This window comes from Mandrillus leucophaeus, unplaced genomic scaffold (genome assembly GCF_000951045.1).
Source record: "Mandrillus leucophaeus isolate KB7577 unplaced genomic scaffold, Mleu.le_1.0 Scaffold488, whole genome shotgun sequence".
Classification (NCBI taxonomy): domain Eukaryota; kingdom Metazoa; phylum Chordata; class Mammalia; order Primates; family Cercopithecidae; genus Mandrillus; species Mandrillus leucophaeus.
In genome coordinates, this window is record NW_012105231.1 from 63,159 (window position 1) to 87,350 (window position 24,192).

General features: G+C 57.3%; 3 protein-coding genes across 8 annotated transcripts in view; 1 reads left to right on the forward strand and 2 right to left on the reverse strand.

Moving 5' to 3' along the window:
- Nucleotides 1–4,927: 4,927 nt before the first annotated feature.
- ADIRF (adipogenesis regulatory factor) lies at nt 4,928–7,096 on the reverse strand. The gene is made up of 3 exons (XM_011995388.1): nt 6,951–7,096; nt 5,266–5,328; nt 4,928–5,052 (listed from the first exon to the last, which is right to left on the reverse strand). The coding sequence occupies exons 1-3, from the start codon at nt 7,009–7,011 to the stop codon at nt 4,946–4,948; spliced, it is 231 nt and encodes a 76-aa protein (XP_011850778.1). The 5' UTR covers nt 7,012–7,096; the 3' UTR covers nt 4,928–4,945.
- Nucleotides 7,097–12,250: 5,154 nt separating this feature from the next.
- Nucleotides 12,251–19,693, reverse strand: SNCG (synuclein, gamma (breast cancer-specific protein 1)). 6 transcript variants are annotated; one of them, XM_011995384.1, is made up of 7 exons: nt 19,629–19,693; nt 19,065–19,160; nt 16,692–16,922; nt 15,822–15,863; nt 15,374–15,501; nt 12,823–12,894; nt 12,251–12,543 (listed from the first exon to the last, which is right to left on the reverse strand). In XM_011995384.1, the coding sequence occupies exons 3-7, from the start codon at nt 16,810–16,812 to the stop codon at nt 12,523–12,525; spliced, it is 384 nt and encodes a 127-aa protein (XP_011850774.1). In that variant the 5' UTR covers nt 16,813–16,922; nt 19,065–19,160; nt 19,629–19,693; the 3' UTR covers nt 12,251–12,522. The 6 variants fall into 6 exon arrangements, with proteins under 6 accessions (XP_011850774.1, XP_011850773.1, XP_011850775.1 ...); XM_011995385.1 differs by having other exon boundaries at nt 12,253–12,543; nt 15,374–15,547; nt 19,629–19,684; XM_011995383.1 differs by lacking the exons at nt 19,065–19,160; nt 19,629–19,693 and having other exon boundaries at nt 16,692–17,069.
- MMRN2 (multimerin 2) overlaps nt 17,630–24,192 on the forward strand; it is a 20,945-nt gene continuing 14,382 nt past the window's right edge. The window contains exon 1 of the mRNA XM_011995400.1: nt 17,630–18,119. Within this exon, the coding sequence (XP_011850790.1) occupies nt 17,956–18,119 (164 nt within the window). The 5' untranslated portion in view covers nt 17,630–17,955. The remainder of the gene's footprint in view (nt 18,120–24,192) is intronic.

A 24,192-nucleotide genomic window follows, 5' to 3' on the forward strand; every position in this document is an offset into this window, starting at 1 on the left:
GTTCGAGACCAGCCTGGCTAACATGGTGAAACCCTGTCTCTACCAAAAATACAAAAAGTAGCCAGGCATGGTGGCGCATGCTGTAATCCCAGCTACAGGCATGCGCTGAGACAGGAGGCTGAGACAGGAGAATCGCCTGAACCCAGGAGACGGAGGTTGCAGTGAGCCAACATCTTGCCAGTGCACTTCAGCCCAGGCAACAGAGTGAGACTCTGTCTCAAAAAAAACAAAACAAAACAAAACAAAAATATATATATATATGAACCCTCATGGACCCATTACCCAGCTATAAAAATTATTAACTCAAGTACCAGATGTCTTATCTCTGTAAACATTTATCATCTGTAACTATTTCATTCTTGAGAAGACTCTGGGCTGGGCGCGGTGGCTCACGCCTGTAATTCCAGCACTTAGGGAGGCTAAGGTGGATGGATCACCTAAGATCAGGCATTGGAGACCAGCCTGGCCAACATGGTGAAACCCCGTCTCTGCTAAAAATACAAAAATTAGCCGGGCGTGGCGGCAGGCACCTGTAATCCCAGCTATCCCGGAAGCTGAGGCAGGAGAATCACTGGAACCTGGGAGGCGGAGGTTGCAGTGAGCCCAGACGGCACCATTGCGCTCCACCCTGGGCAACAGGAGTGATACTCTGTCTCAAAGTAAAAAAAAAAAAAAAAAGAGAGAGAAGACTCTGTAGGACTAATTCTAACCAACCAAGAGACAGCAGAAAATATTCAGTCGCAGGAATGGCAAACAGTTTTTAATATCTTCAATTGCAGATCCAAGACAAAAACAAAGGTGTGGTTCAGGACTAAGGAATGGAATGAAATCTACGTGCTTTCACAGTGTAGAAATGGGACAAACAGCATTTTTTAAAAAGGAGGGGGGAGGGAGAGAAGGGGAGAGGAGGTGAAAGTGGAAGAATCTGCACCCTGCCTCATGCGTAGTCTGATGGGGGTCAAAGCTGAGAACTCCAGGGGTAGATGTTTGGAAGATTAAATACAAAGAAGCTCGTCCTACGGACTGAAAATGGGGATGAAGAAGAGGAGGGAAGAAGGAACACCGTCCAGAAAGAATGGTTTAAGGGAACACCTCCACCCGAAAATGCAGTTATTTGTAAGTGGAACCACAATGTAATATTAGTGACTGTGTGTTGGGCTAGATGGGGAACTGGAATTTGGAGAATTAGGAATTATTTGTGGCACTGCTAACGGAAGAACTGATCTCCGGAGAGTTGACTGACACCCAGTAAGTATAGTGTAGCCACAGTCCTTCCTCCTCAGCCAGTCTGGGCTGCACTTGCTCCATGAACCTGGTAAAGACAAGCCTGGGCAAGGGTTGTCCCAAGGGTTTCTCTGGTGAAGCTGTCCTCACAGGGTTAACAAGCACTCTACACAGAAATATAGTGATAATTAAGCATTAGCAGCTATAATTAAGCATTAATGAGGCTGTGCTTTGACTAAATTCCTTCTATGGAACTTCCCATGGCACTGAATACTGACCATCTGCATCCCCACTGTTCCTACAGTTCGGCTTTCTGATGTTAGAATCATATGTTTTCGTTTAGGAATTGCTTAAAATGTTTTTTTTGTTTGTTTTTTCAGGTTTTTTTTTTTTTTTTTTTTTTTCCGAGACAGTCTCACTTTGTCACCCAGGCTGGAGAGTGCAGCGGCACGATCTCGGCTCACTGCAACCTCCACCTCCCAGGTTCAAGCGATTCTCCTGCCTCAGCCTCCCGAGTAGCTGGGATTACAGGCGCACACCACCACACCCAGCTAATTTTTGTATTTTTAGTAGAGACACGGTTTCACTATGTGGCCTGGCTGGTCTCAAACTCCTAACGTCAGATGATCCACCCACCTTGGCCTTCAAAGTACTGGGACTACAGGAGGGAGCCACCGCATCCAACCTAAAATGTTTTTCAGATTCCAAATTCCAGTGAAACAAGTGACCCCAACCAGTTCGAACAGCCCAGAAGAACTTAATCAGCATGAGAACACAGTTTTTTTCATCTCCCGGGCCCCATGACTTCACTCTGCACTCTTGAACCTATCAAAAATCTCCACATTTTGACTTGTTCGAAAACTCTTACAAAACCTAGCCCCAAACTTCTCGGAGAGAGATTTGAGGTTTTCTCCCATCTTATCTGGCAGCCCTGCAATTAAACCTCTTTCTTCTGCTTCAAACCGGTGTTTTGGGTGTATGGACTTGCCCTGCAATCAGGCAAGGGACCTATGACAGAGGCACTGGCTGTGTACCCTCCGTGTCCCAGACATGGTCCAAAAGCAAGTCCCACCTGGCCCTGCCCTCCAGGGCTCCTAGTGTTGGGGGAGCAGAGGCACACAGGAACAGGCAATTGCACAGTGCCACGAGAGTGCCAGCTCCATGGGGCTGGGGCAATGTGGAAGGGGCTGCATTGCAGAAATGGCTCCATGGTGAACCTGAAAATGAGGAGTCACTGTCATCCAGCAGGAGAACAAAAGGATGGTCCTCCATGCATTCATTTAGCCAGTGCTGCCTGAGCACCGCGGAAGGCACTGGGCATACACTAAAAAGGAGAAAGGACTGGTTATAGCCCCATGAACCACCACCATGGAGAAGCACACATGAAGGCAACAGATTAATTCGCTGTGACTGTAAAAAGGAGGTACAGGGGGTACGAGAATGTGTCACTAGGGACCTGATGCATCGTGTGTGTGTGCGCGCGCGTGCGCGCACACCCAAGGCCACTGAGACCTGACGTTTGGAAGAGCAATAGGCAAGGGTGATTTATGGAGAGTATGCCAGGCAGAAAACGCAGCAGGTGTGAAGATACCGAGGCAGCAGAAGCATGATGGGAAGGTCAAGGTGGCTGAGATGGACAGGGAGAGGGTGTTGTGGGAACAGGCTGAAGGTCTGGGAGGCTCTGCCCTAATCAGCAGGTGGGCTTTTCCTCGGGCTTGTTCCTCCTGCGGTTGCAAGTAGCTGGTTCTAGGGATCCTTTCCTGCCACAAGATGTCCAGTGGAAGACGAAGGGCGGCTTGTGTGTGTGTGTGTGTGTGTGTGTGTGTGTGTGTGTGTGTTTTCCTGAGACAGTGTCTCATTCTGTTGCCCAGACTGAGTGCAGCCGCCCTCGACCTCCCGGGCTCAAGCCATTCTCCCATCTCGGCCTCCCAAAGTGCTGGGATTACAGGCTGAGCCACCATGCCCTGCCTTCAAGGCAAGGAGTCTTTTCTAGAAGACCTCTGGCCTCAGGCCTCACCTCTCTCCTTGGCCGCACCTGGGTCAGCTTAAGGGGCTCACTCACAAGAATAGGTGAAAAGTCCCTTGGGATTCATCCCTGCGTCACATGGGAATGATGCACACCAGAAGGATGCCGGGCTCTGCCAGTCCAGCCCCACCAGCCTCCTGGAGTGGCCCCGAGGCGCGCTCTCCAGGCCCTGGGACCTGCTCCTGGAGGCGGGGGCTCCTGGAAGCGACCCCGACACTGCTCCAGGTGTCTCTTCAAGGACTTTCCCACATTTTACAAAGAAACCTTTTGGGGACAGTCAGCAACAAGTAACCAGTCGTGGAACTGTGGCAGCCCTGGGGTGAGCGTGAGAGACCCGTGCTCCGCGCCGGAGATCTCAGACTGGAGAAGGGAACGATCTCCTACGCAGACCTGCACGGCAGCACCTGGGCTGGCAGCCAGATTGGGGACATCGCCAGAGAAGGCAGGGAGCGTGCCTCGAGTCCGCTGGCTGAATCTCCCCAGAACTGGAAAGCACCGCCTAGTCGGTACCTTTGAACTGAAACGCAAAGCCCACGGGCGCGCAGTCCGGAGAGGAGGCGATTGCGGGTGGAGGTAGTGCCAGGGTAAGGACGTGGAGCGGGTGGACAAGAACCGCTAGGGGACCGCTGGGGCATAACGGGCTTTGGGAAGAAGGGGCCGCAGCAGCCTGCGCCCCACCCCAGGGCCGGGCCTCATCCGGCGCTCAACCAGTGCCACGTTAAGTCACCTACCAGCAGGGCATACTCCGTACCGGGGCCGCGCGCGTGAAGTGCCGGGGGATGTTGGGAACCCCAGTCCATCCGGGACCCGCCCAACAAAACCGTCCAAGGCCGGAGGTTACTGGTTTGTACCGAAGGGAAGCGGTGTGGAAGGGAGGGGGGTCTCCTGCACGTGGCGCAGGAGCGCACGTGCACGGCCCCCCCCCGTGCTTCGTTCTCACGTGTACGGCCCCGTGCCCCGAAGCCCCTCCCCGGGGAGTGTCGGGGCGGGACCCCGCCGGGCGGCAGCGCCCCACTCAACAAAGCGTCCCGCGGGCCCTGCCCCATGACTTACCGCTGGGTGGGACGGGCGCGCGGGCAACTCGCGGGCCCAGACGGGGTAGCGAGGGCCGGAAGCCCGGCTCCAGACTCGGCTTCGCCCCCACGACCTCCGGCCGCCTGAAGTCCCGAGGGGCCGTAGCCCTGGGTCGTCTCCCCTGTTCCCAGCCCCTAGTCCCAGCTGGCAGAGAGAAGTTCCCGAGGCCCCCGCCCTTGCAGGGCTCCTTGCCCCGCCCAGAGCTGAGCCTTCCGAGGATCTGAGGACCGAGTCCAGTCCGGCTCCCAGGAAGGGCCGGGATCCTGGGGCAGGGAATAAGGGGCGGGGGCTGGCTCCAGAGTCGGGCGGGGGAGGGGCAGTAACAGAGATGGGGGCTGAGCCTCTGGTCTGGGAGCGTCGGGAGGCGAGTGGCGGGATGGAAAACATTCCTGAGACAGTTGGCTTGGATTTCCGAATATGGGAAGCTAGGACTTCAGCTATGGTGGCTCTGCTCTTGGGATGGGAGGACGGGCCCAGCTTGCGAGGAGTCATGAAGTGAACACAGGGTGGGAACGTGAATTTTAATGAGGGGGCAGACCGAGGAGGTGGCGGATGCCCGGAGGTCTGGGCCAGGCTCTGCTGGATGGCGCCTGGAGGAGGGTCACCCAAGTCTCCCTGCTGTTATTTCAGGAGGCCGAATTTTTTCCCGATCCCAGAGAAGGTGTCAGAGGCCTGGCTAGCAGTCTTGTCGATGGTTTCCTGGGTGGTCTTGGCCAGCTGGTCCATGGCTGGGGAAGGGCAGGAGAGAGGGCAGGTCAGGCAGGGCCCCGGGAACGAGTGCACGTAGGTTTAGCCTGGCCTGGGTCTCCAAGGGACCTGCTTGGGGCATTGTGCACAGAGGGCTCTGCATAGGAGAGGATGTGCCTGGGCCCCCGGCCGGGATGGGGCGGGGCAGTGGGAGGTGTGCTGGGGTTGCCCGCCTCCCTCCAGCCCCACCAGACCTTTCTGCCCCGCCTCTGTGGCCTGATCCACCACTTGCTGAGCTGCTGCTCCGGCCGCTGACACTGGAACAGAGAGATGTGGCTTTTAGCCCCTGTTGAGGCACCACTGACCACAGGTACCCCACCATTGCCATGCCCCTCATGTGTTCTCCAGAATATTCGGTGGTACAGGTCCAAGGGATGGATGCCATGGAGATGAAGTCCCTGGCCCAGGGCCGCCCAGCCCGAGGGGCAGGATCCCTTTCCATGCCTCTGGGATGTTTTTGTTGATTTCTAACTCTGAGCTCCTCCTCTGTGGGGGAGGAGCTTCCCTTTCCATCTCCAGGGCTGCTGAGAAAATGTTGGACAGAGGAAGGAAGGCAGGGCAGGGCCAGGCTGCAGCTAGCATCTGGACTGTTGGCTAATGCTGGGCGTAGCCCAGAAGACCCCTGCCCCCTTTTACAGCTTCTCGGCTAGAAGCCTGGCCCAGATGCCTGAATACCCACCTTTCATGCACTTGGCCCTGGGGTTTGGACTTTTGCCAGGTTCTCACTGCCTCCCCTCTCCTGTGGCCTGCCCCGGACGGCACACAAGCAAAGCCAGTGCCTCTGTGGACAGGCAGCTCAAGGCATTAGGAGACAAGCGCAGGAAGGAGGCAAAACTTCCAAGGCCAGCCATCTCCTCTGGACCACAGTTCCGCCTGCCAGGAATGGAGTCACCAGCCGCCGGTGGGCTGACAGGTGGCTCCGGCCTGCAGAGCGGTAACTCGTCCCTGCTGCTGAACAGGAAAGGGCCTGCCTTATCCAGACCCCATCCTTCGGAGAGGGTTAGTGAGGCAAGTGTGCGGAGAGGCCCCTGGGATCCTCCTCTCGATTTAACCCATCAGAAAGCAGCCCATCCTTTGCACCCAGCTCTCAAATGGAAAAGTGAAGCCCAGAAGGAAAGAAGCTGACACGGAGGCTTCCTTGGTAGCATTTTAGTCTCAAGGGAAGAACTGTGGGCCTCCCCTGGGGCACTGGTGAAGGAAGGGGTTGGTTTGGATATTGTCTCCTGACTGGGATATGAGCAGGACTGATAAGGAACTGTAGTCCTGAGGAAGGCTGGGCTAGGTACAGGAAGAGCCCACCCAGTGAGGCAGTGGTCTCCTCACATCTCCCATGCCCCCACCGCAGCTGGGTCACCTCCAGAATAAGGAGGAGAGAGCTGGAGGTGGAGGAACTAAGGACCTTCTTTGCCAGATGGGGACTTAAAGGTAAGAAGATGATTACTTTTCGGGGTTGGGGATGGGATGGAAACAAAGCCCTTTGGGGTCTGGGGCAGCCTCTGGTGGCGGGCGCGCTTGGAGGTGGTGGCGGGCCGCCCCCGGTCCTGGTCCCGGACCTGGACCTGGACCTTCACCCTTGCCTGAGGGCCTGGGTGAGGCCGCCCAGCGCCGGCATGTCCTCCTCTGAGGGGCTTCCGCAGTGCCCGCAGCGCGGCTCCGGCTCCGGCTCCTCTGGAGCCTCTGTTCCGCTGCCTCCCTCCGGGCATCATCTCTCCGCGGACCGGGGTGGGCGTCCTGCCCGCCCCTGCGTCTCAGTGGAGGACCGAGCCTTCCGAGCCAAGCTGCCGGTCCGCGAACTTGCCGACCGTGCAGACCCGCCGCTTCTGCCTGCGCGTCCACGCAGCTGCCCCTGCCTGGGCCCTAGGTCGCGCGCTGTACTCACCGGCTTCCTGGGCGGTCCCCTCCACCTGTTGCTTCAGGTCCTGCAAGCCCTTGCTGGCCATAGCTTCGGGGAATCTGTGGAGTCGTCAAGAGCAGCCGGAGCGACGTTGGATCCAGCCCAGAGTGGCGCTGCCAAGTGCCAGCTCCGGTTTTTAAGGCGCCCCAGGGCCGGCCTGCCCCGCGTAGGGGAGAGGACACTGGGCGGTTCCCGTCATACAGGCTCCGGGGAGTGGCCGGGCCCTGCTCCAGAGTCCGCAGGCCAGGGAGCACATCCTGGCCTAAGACGGGCCGCCCTGGGAAAGGGGCAGACGGAACCAGGGACCGAGGAAGGGTTAGGACAGGGGTCCAGAGAGGAGCTGGGGGCAGGAGAAGGGCGCACACCTCCTCCCAGCTCATCAGCCCCAGTCCTCCCTTTCTTATCTTGGGCGTGAGCACTGGGTCAGCTCCAGGGCAGGAGCTCAGGGCTGGTGTTGACGTTAATGACAGCAGCGGTCTTTTACTGAGCATTTGTCTTGTGCCAGGCGCTGCCTAACACTCTGCAGTCTCTTGTATAATCTTTACAACCACCTCCTGAGATGGGTATTTTTATTAATAGCATCAGTGTATAGGAGGAAACTGAGGCAGCGAGGTCAGCCTCACCCAAACTCACGTGGCAGGGACTTGGATCCTCGAATCTGCCTAGGTGCCTGTCAACCCTAGGGCTCTGGCAACGTCAGAGCCCCCAGCCCCAGACACCTGCAGGGGCACTGCTGACTGGCTCTCTGCCTGTAGCCACTGAAATCCAGTGCATGCAGACGGAGAGGGCCTGGTAAATCCTTCCCCTGAGAGGGCGAGACATAGGAGTGTGCACCTGCAGACCATGCAACCCCAAGGGGGAGAGGGCAGTGTGCCTGTGCAGCCCAGGCAAGGAGACTGCCATCAGTCACTGAAGCCTGAGGAAGCTGGGCAGAAAGCATGGCTCAGGGAGGGCAGGAATAAGCTTGGGCCTTTCAGGTCACCTTTCCTGAGATGGGGCAGGCAAGGCTCTAGGGTACAACTTGTGACTGTTAGGAGGGGACTTAGGGATCTGGGCCAGAGTGGAGAAGGTCATCCCTGGGGGCAGCAAAATAGCCTGCGAGATACATTCCCCTGGCATACAAGGGGGCGCAGGTCAGGCCCCACCAAGCTGGGTGTACTCCCATTCCAGAGTCGGTCTTCAGGACCTGGAGACCAGTGCTCACCCACCCTGCCTCTCTGGGTCTCTCTAACGCTTCCTGTCTGGGGCTGTTTCTTGCACCTCTGGTGGCGTCTCCCCTATTCTGGAGCGCTGGGAAGCCCCTGCCACCCAGGCCCGGTCTGCTGGCACATACCCTGCTTCTAGTGGTGCAGGGTCAGCCCCTAGAGGGAGGTGTCTGGATGTGCACCTGTACACACACACACACACACACACACACGCTGGGTATGGATTAATGGAGATAAAGTCAACCCTGGGCAAAGGGAAGAGGCAAGCCATGAGATTAGGTGGAGGAAAGGGGAGGGAGCGGGTCTCAGGCAAAACAAAGTGGCAACAAGAGTCCTCCCAGCCCCCGCCCCTCCTCGACCAGAGCCTGGCCTCGCCCTGGGAGTGGCCAGATCGATGCCTGGGGCACTCTGGGGAGCCCAGCTCAGCCCTGCCCTGCCTGGCCAGCCGCAGCCCTGCCAGCCCTCCTGAATCCCACCAGTAGTGTCCAATAGCCAGGCACGCCTTTGAGCACTCCAGTTTATCACAGGCTGCTGGTGCCACTGGGTTCTGGGTCCCATGGGCAATGAGCTGTGAGCTGGACAGGAAGGGAGCAGCCTCTGTGGGGAGAGACAGCCAGTCCCCAGCAGATGATGGTAGTGATAGCTCCGTGTGGCCTTAGTGGCAGGCACTGCAGTCAAACCTCCTGGGTTCATATACTCTTAGAGCAAGCCCCTCACCTCTCTGAGCCTCAGCGTCCCCATTACATCACAGCATCTCCCCAAAGTGTGTTTGTGAAGATTAAATGGGCTAAAGGGTGCCCAGCACTCGGCAGCAGTGGACTTTGTAAGAGGGTCCAGGGCACCGGGGCTTCTCAGACAAGGGCAGGCAGAAGGAGGAAGCACATTACCAAATTACCATTGCCCCCCCCCACCCCCATTTGCTGTGGTGTTACTTTTTTTTTCCGTTTTTTCTTTTTGGAGACAGAGTTTTGCTCTTGTCGCCCAGCCTGGAGTGCAATGGCAGGATCTCAACTCACTGCAACCTCTGCCTTCCAAGTTCAAGCGGTTCTGCCTCAGCCTCCTGAGTAGCTGGGATTATAGGTGTGCTCCACCATGCCCAGCTAATTTGTGATTTCACTTTCTGCAGTTTCAGTTACCCATTGTTGGGGCTCAGAAACCAATACCCCAATATATAGTGCTGTGACATTCTGAACTGAAGAAGCCTTAAGGTCTCTCTGACCAGGCTCCCCCAGGCCCCTCAATCCTTTGTCTCTTCCAAATCATACGGTGAAGTTGTTCCGTGAAGTCCCTCATCTGCCTAAAGTGTGGACCCACCAAAGAAGAAAACGATGACCCCTGGTCCCTTCCCAGAGTTTTCTCTGACTGAACTCACGTCACAGGGAGAAAGACTGAAGCCTGCTCACACACCTGGACAGGGTTTGCCAACCGTTGTCTGCTGTGTGAGCCCAACAGACTTTGTTCCAGGCCACCGTGTGTTCTTCAAACCCACTGAATTCCCCTGAAAATCATTTACTGGCCCCCTGAAATCACCCGCACTTCCCCATTGCATCTGTACCCCATTTCGTGGTGGGGCAGTCACTCTGATTTCCCCCATGCATGCTAGTGAATGTGTATTCCATTTCTAATCTGCTTTTATGAGCTGACTTTTCAGTGAACCTTCAGAGGGTAAAGGGAAAGTTTTCCCTTGGCCCCTGCACCGCAATTGGTAAGGTCCAAAATGTCAAAGGGAAAATTCCAGGAATAGCTGGTCGTGATGGCTCACGCCTGTAATCCCAGCACTTTGGGAAACTGAGGCGGATGGATAGCTTGAGGTCAGGAGTTTGAGACCAGCCTAGCCAACATGGTGAAACCCTGTCTACTAAAAATACCAAAATTAGCCGGGCGTGGTGGTGCACACTTGTAGTCCCAGCTACTTGGGAGGCTGAGGCAGGAGAATCACTTGAACCCGGGAGGCGGAGGTTGCAGTGAGCAGAGATCACGCCACTATTCCAGCCTAGATGACAGAGTGAGACTCCGTCTCAAAAAAAAAAGAAAGAAAGAAAAAGAAAATTCTAGAAATAAACAATTCATGTTTTAAATAACTTTTATTACAGTATATTGTTATAATTGTTCCATTTTCTTATCGGTTATTGTTGGTCTCTTACTGTGCCTAATGTATAAACTTCATCATAGCGAAGCACATGTGTATGTGTAGGAAGACACATTATATGTAGGCTATCTTGGTACTATCTGGGGTTGCAGGCAGCTGGAAACATCTTGGGTGTATCCTAGTGGATAAGGGGAGTTGACTGTGCTCCCGCAGGGAGGTCAAAAGCAGCCTCACAGGGTGCAGAGCACATGAGGGTTCAAAGGCAAAGAGCACTGCCAGTGCCCGTGGCTGGGAAGGGGCTTCCTGGTGATGTTGGTCATTTGAGTCCAGGAACAAGCCCTGAGTGTATGTGAGAGGGGGTCGTGGGGGTGCTGTGGTAGGGGCAGCAGGGACCCCTCTGGGCTCCTCCAGCAGAGGCAGAGGGCGCTGGAGCCTGGGGAAGGCTGTCGCTGGGAGCCTGGCATAGGTGCCCTCTCCCTCACCCCTATCAGCTGACCAGCTTTGCTTCTCCTTGCTTTCTTCACAGCCCAGAGGACTCTCGGGCACACCCAGGCCCCAGGTGGCCTCCTCCTGGGGTTCATACACGCCTGCTTATGTGCACATGTCTGGACTGGGGAGCAGGAACAGCCCTGACTGCCCTGAGCTGCTTCCAGACCCTTCATGCCTGCCCGTGGCAGGGTTTGGGGGTGTGGAGACCAGCAGCCCCCTGCTCCATTCTGCCTCCTCAGTGGATGCCCATGGCCAGACAGTAGATACAGCCTGGCTCAGCTGGGTCTGACTGGGCTCCCAGCCTCCTGGGCTGCCCTTGAATCCACTGCAGAGGCTGGATGGGGAGGTGGTGTGGACAGGGCAGTGTCTGAAGTCACATGTGGACGGACTCAAGCTCTCGCCCCAACACCCAGGCCTGAAGGCCTGGGGCAAGCCACTGAAATGCTCTGAGCCCAAACTCAGATGAAATGCATCTGAGTATCAAAGGGGAAGGCGGGATGTCGAGGGAACTCTGGTCTGAACAAGCCTGCCGGGCATGCAAGGTTTCAAAACAACTCAGGGCCTGCTGGCCAGTGGCTTATATGAAGGGCTTGCTCAGAGTGGGCTGGGCAAACAGCCCTTCGTGTAGGCCACTGGCCAGCAGGCCCTGGGTTGTTTTGAAACCTTGGATTGGGGGAATCCACCGTAAGCACCTTGGGGCCCATGCAGCCATAGCAGGGCTGGGGAGCCCGGTCCTGTGCTTCTCAGCAAAACCTGGATCTACAGCTCCAACCTGAGAGGTTTGTTCTGAGGATTAAATAAGGTGAAGTGCTCACAAGTGCCCAGGCAACGCCTGCAAGGAACTCAGCAGCTGTTGCTTTTCACCACTTTTCTTTCAAGGTGCAGCCTCGTGCATCTCCACTGTTGTGTTTTTAGTGGCACGTGGCAGGCTTCTGGGTGTAGCAGGGGTGCAAGGGGTACCCAGCTCCAGGTCCAGTGGGGAGCGTGAGACTGGGTGGGGCCAGGTGGGAGGCGCCACAGGGTCACCTCCTGTCTCTCCTGGGATCCTCACTGGGTTTAGACTTCTCCATCTTTGAAAGTTATCGTCTGCCCCAGGGAGGATGTTAGGTGGCCCTGTTCCTCATGCGACCCTGGAGCCCAGGCCACACATGGAGGGAAGGCCCAGGAGCCTGTCTTCGCCTCCTGCTGACAGTGGGTTCCTCAGGGATGCAGAGCAGGCAGGCGGGGGCTACCCTGAGGCTGAGCTAAGCTGTCCTGTGGATGGGATTGTGAGTCCTGTCGAATGTCTTGGGGAGCCGAAGGCAGTGCTGCCTCCTCCATGTTAAAGGCAATGGGTGGGTTGGGGGTGTTGCTGAAGGCAGCGCCTGCTCTCACAGGTCCCATGAATGCCATGTGTGTGTCCCTGTAGGATACTTGGTCCTATCAACAGGCTGAACCCGCTCCTGTTCCTGGGCGGACCTGGGGACCCTTCCTCAAGCTACACAGCACCCAGAGGAAGCATGGCAGGAGTGGGCTCAAGTTTTATTTGGAATCATTAAAAAAAAAACTCACAGCAGCATATGTGGGGTCAGAAGGACCAGAGGGCGGGCAGGGCCGAGGGAGGGCAGTGAGGTCGGTGCAGCAGCACAGGTGGACAGGCCAAGGGTGGCCAGGGACGAGGGCAGGAGCGTGGGCAGCCGCAGGTCACTCAAGGCGGGCACTCCTTGTGCTAGGAAGGGATGGTGTCCAAGGCAGAGGAGCGCTCCTCAGGGCGTCCGCGCTGGCCTGTAGCCCTCTAGTCTCCCCCACTCTGGGCCTGGGAGAGAGAATGACCTGCACACCCAGCTCCGGGCCCCAGCCCTAATGGGCCACCCTGAGTCGGCTGGGAAAGGTCCCCTGTGCCTCATGCCTGAGGGGTCATCCGTGGGGGGACCTCCCACTCAGGTTCAGGGTTAGCCCTGCCCACAATCCCTGTGGGGGCTGCGGAAGGTCTGGTGGGCTCTGGGAGCCCAGGAGGGAAGCAGTGAGTCTGTGGGGGACGGGGTCTCTACCCAGGAACCCCCGCCATGGTACACCCCAGAAGCCCAGCTCCTACCTCCTCTGCCACTTCCTCTTTCTCTTTGGCTGCCTCACCCTCCTGTTGGGGGGCAGATGGCTTCAAGTCCTCCTGTGGGGACAAAATGGGGCATGAGACCATGCAGAGAATGCAGACACCCCTAGCTGCCCTGCAACCAGGGCCTTGTCTCCCCTGGCCTCAAGGAGGAGCAGAGGCCCCTCATGGCCGTGTTGTACTTGGAGGGGCTGGAGGTGTTGGGGGTGTGCAGTTCAGACAATATCTGGGGCTCTGTCTGATGATGCCGAGGCCTTCCGGGGCACCAAGTACCCTGGAGCCCAGCTTCACCCCTCAAACTGGTCCCCAGTCTCTGGGAAGCCCCTAGCTGGGCTTCATTGATGAGGAACCTGGGTGGGGTGGGGTGGAGTGGGGGTGAGAGTAGGCAGAGGCCCCTGAAGCCCCAGGTCTGACCCCACCCTCAGTAGCCCTACAAGGAAGGCCGATTGGGGTTCACATAGGGACTCTGAGGCCAGGCAGGCTTGGCATGCAGCTCAGGGCCTTCGAGCTCAAAGTGGTGGGGTGTGTCAGCATCAGATCAGGCTTGCTCCAGGTCCACTTCAGTCCCCAGGAGCATGAGTCCTTCTCCTTGCCTCCTGGACAGGCTCTGGGCTCAGGCTTGTCAGGGCCAGCAGAGGTTACACACTCCTCTCCCACTTTCCATCTTCTTCTATCTCCTGCACTCCATGCCAGCCAGACACTTGTGTGAGAGATCATGACAGCTGGGTATGTAGGACCACACTGGTGATTGGCCTGCACTCTGGCCTCAGCACCTGCCTCTGGTGGGGGGTATCCTGTCACCTCTGTGTTGCCCCAGGGCCATCCTGCCCCTTGACAGAGTGGGGCATAAAAGGGCAGTGCTGTGCTGGCTGGAGTCGACCAGGCTCTCCAGGGGCAGGGCAGGTGGCCACCTGCTGAGTCCTGCCACCCTAAGGCTGATCATGAGGCCAAGGGCATGAGCGGCTAGATAGTCCCTGCTGAGACCTTTCACAGTTCACTGGGAGATGAGTCGTGACTGGTTTTTGGGTGTCACCAGGAAATGAGTCTCCCTTGAGGTGGCTCCAAGGGCTCACTAGCCCTGCTCCAGGATTCACTAGGAACGCCCAGGCACCCTCACCCCAGCGTCTCTTTTGCTGGGGGTGAGGAGGGAGGGGCCTCCTGGGGCTCTATGTATTCTGCCCAGGACACATGATGATGATGATGATGATGATGATGATGATGATGATGGTCACCTTCCTCTGCTGGGTGCTCACATAGACCAGGAGAATCACTTCATGGAGGTCATGGCCCTGCCTCATCACACAGCCCAGGGAGACTGACACTCTCACCCCCATCTTGCAGATGAGGACACGGAGGCCCAAAGAGCTTCCTTCACTTCTCGAGGTCATACAACGAGGAAGGGAAACTAGGAGAGGGAGCAGCTGCCAGCTCCAAGGACATGGAGACCCTGTGCTGGCCCTGGAAGCAGACACCTGGGCATTGCCCCAAAGCCAAGAGGAGTAGGGCAGCCCCCACCCTTCCACCCACCCACTCCCAACGCAGGGGTTCTCCGTGCTGGGAGCCTCAGACTCCGCCACCTAGGAGGTCTGCAGCAGGTAGGAGAGCCGGACACTGCTCCCCCACCCCACCCCCAGGCTAGAATCCTAGCCCAGGCCAGCCCCTGCACTGCCACAGGGTCTCTCAGAGTACAGGCTGCTCAGGGGAATTCCAAGCTCACATGAACTAGCCATGGGACCTTAGGCACATTAATCTCTCTGGGCCTTAGTTTCCACACCGTCTCATGGGATTTTGTGTCTATTAAATGAACTAATAAGCGTACAATGCATAAAGCAGAGCTTGCTGTGTCTCAGGTGCTGGGACAACTCACCCAGCAGACACCCATGCCTGGGGAGCGCCCCACTGCTCCTGTGCTGTCTGCTATTGGGCCGCACACATATGTGTACATTCACACACATGTACACCCACACATTCGCACACAAATGCACCCACATGCTCACTCAGCACTCGTGCACACACACATACACAAAGGCAGCTGCACAGGGTAGGGTCAGAACCAGCACTGCTTTCCCACCACCAGGGGACGCTGCTTCCCTGAGGCTCCCAGCAGGAGGCAGCTGCCCCGCCCAGCGCAGGGAGGGAGGCTGGGCCCTGGGGGCGGGGCGAGTGCGACTCAGCCCCCGGCCTGGTGACCACTGCCCGGGAGGCTGTCTGTTACCATGTGGGACCCTGTTTTCACTTATAAAATATGGTGTCTCCTAAATGCTGACAGCCGTCCAGAAAGAGTGGTTTTGAGCCTCACTTTCCTTGTCTATGAGATGGGCCCCCAAGTCCCCTTGATGGGGTGGTTGTGGGGATTCCAGACCCGAATGCAGGTCGAACAGCAAGCATGGACCCCACCGTGCTCGGTGCTGAAACTGAAGCCAGCCCCAGCCCCCCGTCATGTTTCCTGGGGTGTGAAGTGGAGTGATGCCGCCTCTACCCAGCAGCCTCTCTGGGCCCAGGAGAGGACTGAGAGGGTCTGAGGGCAGGGGCTCACCTTGCGCACCACCCCGGAGGTGACCGCGATGTTCTCCGCCTCCTCCACGGTCTTGGCGGCCACAGTGTTGACGCTGCTCACCACAGCCTCGCTCACGGCGTTGGCCTGCTCCTTGGTCTTCTCGGCCACTGCGGGAGGACACTGACTGGCCTCCGCCCCAGCCCCCAGGCAGGCCTGCTGGAGTCAGTCTCGCAGCCCCTTACTAGGAGCTCAGAGCCCTGGCTCTGCTGGGATCCTCCCCTGCTCCCTCAGACTCCAGGGCACCTCTGATGCTGGTGGGGGTAAGGAGACACCCACCCTAGTTTAGCCTCATGATCTGCAAGGGTCTGCAGGGTTTGGGACCCCAGCTGGGGGTAAAGCAGGACTCTAGGTTTGAGCCCAAGCACTAGGATGCAGGAGCCCAAGGGGTCCCAGCCCTCACGTGTCCCCTGGCCCTGAGGCTCCTCACCTGAGGTCACGCTGTGTACAACATTCTCCTTGGTCTTGGTTCCTGGGGAGGAAATGGAGCCGTCAGCCCGGACCCCACTCCAGGTGTTGTGGGCAGTCAGGACAAACACAACAGAACAGCTGGACAAGCTGCAGGGTGGGCGGTGGGGGCCGGGGTGGGGCGGGAGTGAGGATGGTGTCTGTGGGCTAGTGGCCCCTTCAGAGGGCCTCTTCCTGCTGTGTCTGGAAGAAGTGGATGGATGGCAAGGGGACAGGACAGAAGGTGGGGGACAAGAGAGAGCAAGCCTGAGGTAGGGACACTGACTAGACCCAGGGTCCAGCCCCTGCCTGGGTGTGGCCGGGCCTCAGAAGCAGCAACAGGACGGGCCAGAGCTGAGTCATTGGTTTGACCTCCCCTTCCTCCTCCGGAGAGCGCCAGGAGAGGATGCGGGGGAGGGAACACTGAGCCTAGGTCTCATCCCCCAGCCCACCCCTTCTCTCTGGGGAGGGTGGGGATCCGTGGCCTGGCTGCAGTTGCTCCCATGTGGAGAGGGTGGGGGCCACCTGAGCACAGGCTGCTCATAGCTTCAGGGGCTCCAGGCTCAGGGGAGGCTGGTGTGCTTGGGCATGTCTTTGTGCATGCACAGACAGGTAGCCAGCCCTGTCTGCGGTCTCTGACACCCAGAGGCCCCGAGAAGGCCAGAGACAAACACACATAGGTGTGCACAGGGCATCGTGGGTGCTCCAGGGTCTGGAGACCCCACCTTAATAGCCAGGGCCTCACCCCCTCCCAAAATGCCTCCCTGGGGCTTGGGGGTAAGGTCTGGCGAAGGTAACTGGGCACCTCATCCTCTGGCCACTACACTGTCCCACCCTGCCATGCCCCACTTACCCACATACATGACCCCCTCCTTGGTCTTCTCAGCTGCTTCCGTCACCCCCTGCTTGGTCTTCTCCACCGCACCCACCACGCCCTCCTTGGCGATGGAGAAACCCTTCTTGAAGACATCCATGGTGGGTGTGCAGGGTTGGGCTGCTGCGGGCAGGACGGAGCTGGATCTCCCTGCGAGCTGCGGGCTGGAGCTGGCTCGAGTGCTGCCGCAGCGGCTGTCCCCGCTGCCTCCTATTGACGCCGATGAAATATTGATGCGGAGGCCAGCTGGAGCCCAGCCAGCCCCGCGTGCAGTGGGGGCAGGGAGGGAAGGAGGGAGGGAAGGAGGCCCAGCCTCACCTTCCTCCAGGATAGGAAGGCAGAGACCAAGCTCCCTGGGCTCCTGCTGGCTCAGCCCAGCTCTCCTGCCCCGTGCCCTCCAGGGGCTGGAGGGGGCTGGCCACCTCCCAACCCATCCCTGTCCCTCATTCATTTGCTGCCCTGCCCACCCATGGGGGCAGCTCTAGCTGGGTGCTCTTGGCCCCGGGGGCGCTGTGTCTAGGCTACAACTGGACAGACAGACACAGAGAGGGGAGGCGCCTTGGTCAATGTCCCCCAGCATCCCAGTTAGGGGTCAGGGCTCCACATAGGCCTGTCAGGTGAGAGTGGCCAACCTCCCGCAGCCTGGGCTGTGCAGCTACCCACCAGCATCCTGGATGCCACTAGACCCTGGTTGGAGGATCTGAGGTGGGTGGGGGTGGGGAAGTGAAGGACTTCCCCATGTCCTGGCCTCTGGCTGCATGCTGTGTGACCCCAGAATAGTCCCTTCCCTTCTCTGAGCTGACGGTGCTGAGGAGGCATGAAGTGCCCCCCATTTCCCAGCCAGCAGTGTGGCTGGGCAGCAGGTCCCCCGAGATGGACCTGACCACTTCCTGTGGCCCTACCTCAAAGTCCACGCTCTTTTCATGGCTCCCAGGGAGCAGGTTCCCATAAGGATGCGTTTGGTGGGGCCACCCGCTGTGTCTACCACATTCCCAGAGTCCCCTGAGCCAAGTCCTCAGGGACAGGAACTGGCTTGTGTGGTTGGCAGCGCCTGTGGGGGCCAGCCAGGGTGGTTGGGGGGCAGGACAAGACCCACCGGGTAGGCCGGCCCAGGCCACTTCCTCTCTTTGTTGTCCTCATATTTTCTTTTCCTCCTGAGATTTAACTTGAAGACAACGTCACTAGCAGTTTCTGGAGCCACTTGCCAAGGCTGAGTGTGAGCTGAGCCTGCCCCGCCGCCAAGATGATCCTGAGCTTGCTGTTCAGCCTTGGGGGCCCCCTGGGCTGGGGGCTGCTGGGGGTATGGGCCCAGGCTCCCAGTACTAGGCTGTCTGATCTGCAGAGCTCCAGGCTACCTGGGGTCTGGAGGGCAGAGGCTGAGGACACCGGCAAGGATCCCGTTGGACGGTAAGAGGGCCTGGACCTTGGCAGAGGTCATGGAGTAGGATCTGAGTCCCAGCTCAGCTAGACCAGAGCCTCTCTAGACCTCATGTCCCATCTGTGAAATGGGCTAATCGAAGCTATCTACTGGGCCAGCTGTGAGGCTGAACAAGTCTAGCCTGGACTTGGTGTTTCAGGATCCACCTAAGAATGACAGGGAGTTCCCTGTCGGAGCCATGGCAGGGAATGGGGCTTGGGGGGCTGGTGGGGAGGCACAGCTCCTACCATCAATCACCCAGCATGGGGCACTGGGGGACTGTGGCTGACGCCATTGCCAGCTGACCTGGCCATGCCTCCTGTTCTTCGAAAGAAATCAATTCTGAAAGCTGACACCCAGCAAGGCTGCCCTCAGATTTTGATCTGAGTTCCCTGGGGACCTGACTCTGAGTGCCCAGCAGTGAGCAGAGAGGGTACCCTACTCTCCACAGCATAATCCAGGGAGCTCTGCCTCAGTGACCCCGAAAGTGGGCAGATGGTCTTGCAACTGGACCCAGAACACAGCTTTCCAACATTCTATTTGTACAGGGCCAGGGCCCCTCCTGCTGATGAGGTATTGGGCCTGTAAGTCCCCCCTCATCTCCAACTGCCCCTCAGTCAGAGCAGCAGGTGCTGTTTACGGGGCTAGTCTCGGGGCCAGGCACCTTGCCATGTGTATCTCAGTTCATCCCTCCAACAGCCCCACTTACAGAGGAGGAGCCCGAGGCTCAGAGAGGCTGAGGGGCTTGCCCAAGGTCACACAGCTAAGGAGCAAGATCTGAGTCTGACTCCAGAGCTCATAGTCAACTCTTCGCAGCACTCGGAGCCAGCTCCAACCCCCAGATGCTCCTACCCCCACCCTCCTGCCCCCGCACACCAGACCTGTTTGGCTAAGGGCATCTACATGGATGTAGGGAGTGAGGGAGGCCAACTTACACTTCTATGAGGTGTATGAGAGCCGCCATCGCAGAGCGGACCTGCCTGGGAGAGGTCTCATTTGGCTTCTGAGTTGCAGGTCTGTTGGGTCCTTTCCTGAAAACGGATTTGACCAGGGAGGGGCAAGAGGCCCCTTAGTGAGGGGCTGGTGGCAGTGGTGTGGGGAGCAGTGGCTGAGCAGCTAGCCATGGGAAAACCTCATTCCCGCCTGCCACCAACTCTGCTCAGGGCTGGGAAACGCAGGTGATTCTCAGTGGTGGGGCGGGGAGGGGGTGCAGGGCAGGGGCAGGGTGGATCCAGACACTCTGCTCTGATTTCAGCACCAAGGAAGCTCCATGCCTGAGTCTCAGGCCACCTTCCTCCTTTTGATGAAAGGGAGGATGAGGGGACCTGGTGGACAGGAGGGAGGAGGGGGCTGCTCCTCTTCCTCCCCGGGGTCTTGGTTGTGGGAGACATTGCTCCCTTAGCCCCAAGGAGTGAGGGTCTGGGAACTGCTGTCCGGCAGCCCTGCAGGGGCCCTGCAGTCCTTCTCTGGGGGTTCTCAGAGTGGGAGGGTGCATGTACCTGGACCAGGAATGCCCAGGTATCCCAAGCCTGGAAGCCCCCTGCCTGCAAGGCTCTCCTTCCCACATCCAGAAGCTGCAGTCTCCACAGGACAAGCCCACGCTCTCTCAACAAGCCCGGATGGGCTGGTGAGAAAGGAAGGAAACGCCACGGCTTCCTGGGCTGATTGCTTCCCGTGCTCCTGTGACCAGGGAGGCGGAAGCGTGCTCCAGTCCCCGTCCCTGCAGCAGGGGAAGGGGAGGCAGATTGGGTTCCACTAGCAGGGGTGGTGACACCGACACCATCACAAGGAGGCTCGGCTGCCAGAGTCAGGCATTCTGCCCTGCCTTTGCTGCTCACGTTTCCAGAGCCCCAGGGCTAGGCCAGGCCCTGGATGCAGGCCCCAGTAAGACCCTTTGCAAGGAAAAGCTTGAATAGAACCACTATGTCCTCAGACTTCCCTGCGGTGGAGAAGTGAAGGAGTTAACTGCTTCTTAGGTCGCCAGGGACCCCGAGGGGCCCAGCCGAGGGAGTCAGCAGCCTGAGCATTAGGACTCTGGGAAGACGAGGCTCTTTCTGTGCCCTGACTCAGGGATGTCTAGAATGTGGGGGCCTCAGACCCAGGATTTGCTGTCCCAGTGGAACTCAGTCTGTGGTAGGGACTGTGCTGAGCCCCAGGCAAGGTGTCCTATCTATCACATTGCTGTGACAGCTCAGAGGGGTGGGGATGCCCCCCAGGGCCACAGACCTCCTAAGTGACAATGAGAGCCGGGGCCCACCCAGGCATTCTCTGTCCTGTCCCCCCAAGAGGGTGGCCGTGTAGGGGACGCTGCTGCCAGCAGGCTGGTTGGCCCTAGTCACCAGCCTCAGGCTTCTCCTGACCCTCACACGAGGAGCCTTGGGATTTTCCCAGCTGGGAGCTTGTGGCCCAGAGGAGTCCAGCATATGGCTAGAGGTCACACAGGAGCAGGGCGGAACACAAGCCACGATGCACCTTTTGCACTTGTTCCTCCCCCATCCTCACCCCCCCACCCCCGTGCCCAACCCCTGCCGGGCACAGAGTCCTTGACATCAACAGGGAAGAGCCCCCACTGGCCAGAGCTGAAGATTCCAGAACCACGCTCAGGGGTTCTCGGCTCTGGGCTGGCCCCTGAGAGAGCCTCGGGCTTCTCTGCCAAGGCCCTTTTCTGACTCAAGGACAAAATCCTGTGAGTTTCTCCCCTGGAATGGTCAGGTTAATGGCTGGCTTCAGGGCATCAGAAAGCAAGGCTGCTGAGAACACGCCCTCTTTGCCAAGGAAGACTTGAGGGCCCCTGGGAGGGCGTTTCCTGGCTGGGGAAGGGAAGGCACTCCACACAATCTGCATAATGGATGCGCCCTCCCCCACCTACAGGCTCCCTCCCCCTTCCCCCCAACACCGCTCTGCTCTGTTTGCCGCAGAGGCACAGCTTCTTCGCATTTCAATGACGGGGGAAGTGCCTTGCTCAAGGTCACTGTGGGTTCAGGGAGGAGGAGGAGAGGAAAGCACAGGCCACCCAGCTTCCATTTAAAGCTCCAAAGGAGTCCACATACCCTCCCATCTGGGTGGGGAAGCAGGTTGGGGCAACAGAAGACCAAAAGCAGCTCCAAACCAGGCCAGGGGAGCCCCACATTCACTCTGGGTTGGCCATTGGGAGATGAGGGCACCCAGCAGGACTCCCCAAGGGAGGGCACAAAGATAAAGCCAGCCTGAGATGGAGGGGCAGAGGGAAAAACGGGCGCTTCAGCAAGTTGGGCCGGGGGCATGGGCATCAAGGGCCAGCAAGAAGCTGCCAAGAGCTGGAGGAAGCCAAAGCAAAGGTCAAGAATGTTCCCAGGGTTCTGGGCCAGCAGCCTGTACTGTGCCAAGGGAGGGCCTGCCCAGGGCGGGCAGTGTGGGCAGAGAGAATAGCGGCGCTGAAGCCCAGGGTCTGGGCAGGTCAGCGGAGAAAGTTCCTGGGCAGGAAGGGTGGGCGGCATAGTTTCCACTTCCGGGAGCTTGAGGTGGAAAGTCCCGGTCACTCCTAGCAGACTGGACCAGGCCAGGCGTGCCTGGGGCACAGGCCTTCCAGGCCCTCTGCAGTAGGTCAGAGGTTTGCGAGGAATGGAACTTTGTTTAGAGAGAGTTTCTCAACCCTGGCACTACTGACATTTTGGACTAGACAATTCCTTGCTGTGGGGTGTGGAGATGTCCTATGCATTGTAGGTATTTGGCAGCATCTTTGGGCCCCGCCCATGAAACGCCCAGTCGTGAGTAGCACCCACCACCCAGTCGTGACAATGCACCTGGGGAAAGTCCCCTCTCCTCCCATTGAGAACCACTGGTCTAAGAGAGATTTTTCCCTAGGACTGAGCCCATATTCCAGGAGTTTCCATGGGGCCCCAGGTGGGTGTCTGTGCAAGCGAGCCTGTCACCTGTGGCTCCTGAGCTCTGGGGCCAGTGCCTTCCCAGCCCTCTGTTTCAGTGTTGAGTGAGCATTCCTTCTTTCCATCCTTATGGTGAGGTGACCCCTTTTCACACTGACTGATTCCTTGGAGATGCACTGGCCCCTTCCTGGTCTCTGTTCCCATTGGCTGGCATATCAAATCCTGAGCCAACACCCATCGTTTTCATCCCTTGGCTTTGGAGTCAGTCTTGATAGTTGTGAGAGAAACTCCCTACTCATTGTTGTCTTCCAAAATGCTCTTTCTTTTTTTCTTTTGAGACAGGGTCTTGCTCCATTGCCCAGGCTCGAGTGCAGTGGTTCACTGTCGGCTCACTGCGACCTCCACCTCCTCGGCTCAAGCAATCCTCCCACCTCAGTCTCCCAAGTAGCTGGGACTAGAGGTGTGCACCACCACGCCCAGCTAATTTTTGTATTTTTTGTAGAGACAGGGTTGTGCCACGTTGCCCAGACTTGTCTGAAACTCCTGGACTCAAGCGATCCACCCGCCTGGGCCTCCCAAAGTGCTGGGATTACAGGCGTGAGTCACTGTGCCCGGGTTCCAAAATGTTCTTGATTATTCATCTGCATTGTCTTTTCCTGATGAAAATGATTTTATTTATTTTTTAAAGTTTCATTTTTATTAGTTATACATACTCATAGGCAGGGGAGTGGGCCAAATCCAGCCCCTCACCTGTTTTTGCTAACAAAGTTTTATTCAAGCACAGCCAGGCTGGTTCATTTACATATCGTCAGTGACTGCTTTTGTGGTACAATGGCAGAGTTGAGTAGATGGGACAGAGTTCATGTGGCCTGGAAAGCCTGAAACCATGGCCAGCATCAGGGGCATGTGACCTATGCAGTCACACACAAGGCCCTGCCCTCTGGAGGGCTCCTCCCTGGGTGTCATCATCTTGAAATTCTTCATACTTTTTGAAGGAGAGGCCCCACGTATTCGTTTTGCACTGGGCCTTGCAGATTATGTAGCTGGTCTTGTGTCAAATATTTACTATCTGTACCTTTAGAAAAAAAGTTTGCTGATCTCCTGATTAGGAGTCAACTGGTTCTATAAGGCTGAGACGGTCAGAAGCCCCAGCTCCCTCTGGTCCCAAAGGCAATGACTTTCAACTTTGCAGGTGATTCTTTCGCATTTACCTCTGTATCACTAAATAACATGCTTGCATTGCTGCTTCTTGGGAGGTAGCATTATCTTGTTTTTTTGAGACGGAGTTTCACTCTTGTTGCCCAGGCTGGAGTGCAATGGCGCGATCTTGGCTCACTGCAACCTCCACCTCCCAGATTCAAGCGATCTTCCTGCCTCAGCCACCCGAGTTGCTGGGATGGAGATAGCATTATCTTTGAGTCAGATGTCATTCCTACCCCAAAGCAAATGCATGTGCATGTATTCATAGGGCCACATGTACTGCTCAGCATTAAGCCTTGAACTAAACTGAAACTTTTTTGCCCCCTTGCACACTTTTTGTTTTCCTTGTAGTAAAAATTTAGAACTCTCAGAGTTCTAAAATTTCATGTGTCTTGCTTTTTTCTTTTGCTTATTCCGTGTCTTTATCACTAACTCAGCTCCACACCCTCAGCCAGTTGTCCACATCTGCTCTCTACACTCTCATTCATGCCGGGTGTCGGAGCAGCTGCGTCTTCTTGGAGATGCGGCTCCCAGAGCCTCCAGGTATGTTCTGATGTGGACTGCTGCCCTCATACCACAGCCCATTGTCGTCCTGGGGGTTCCCTTCACCTGGTTTTTATGTTGGAACCTGTTTCCTGATCCTGTGCCTTCTCTTTCTTGATTTTCTCTGTTGTTATGTTGGAGTGTTTCCTGTGGCACCACGGTTCTGCATCCTGGGTGTGCCATGCAATGACCCAGAGAGCCTTAAAATGCTGGTGCTCAGGCCCTAATCTCAGGGGGTCTGGGAGACTATTATTTTTCTTTCTTTTTATTATTATTATTATTATTATTATTATTGAGATGGAGTCTCGCACTGTCACCCAGGCTGGAGTGCAGTGGCATGATCTTGGCTCACCACAATCTCCACCTCCCGGGTTCAAGCAATTCTCCTGCCTCAGCCTCCCAAGTAGCTGGGATTACAGGCGCCCACCACCATGCCCAGCTAATTTTTTGTATTTTT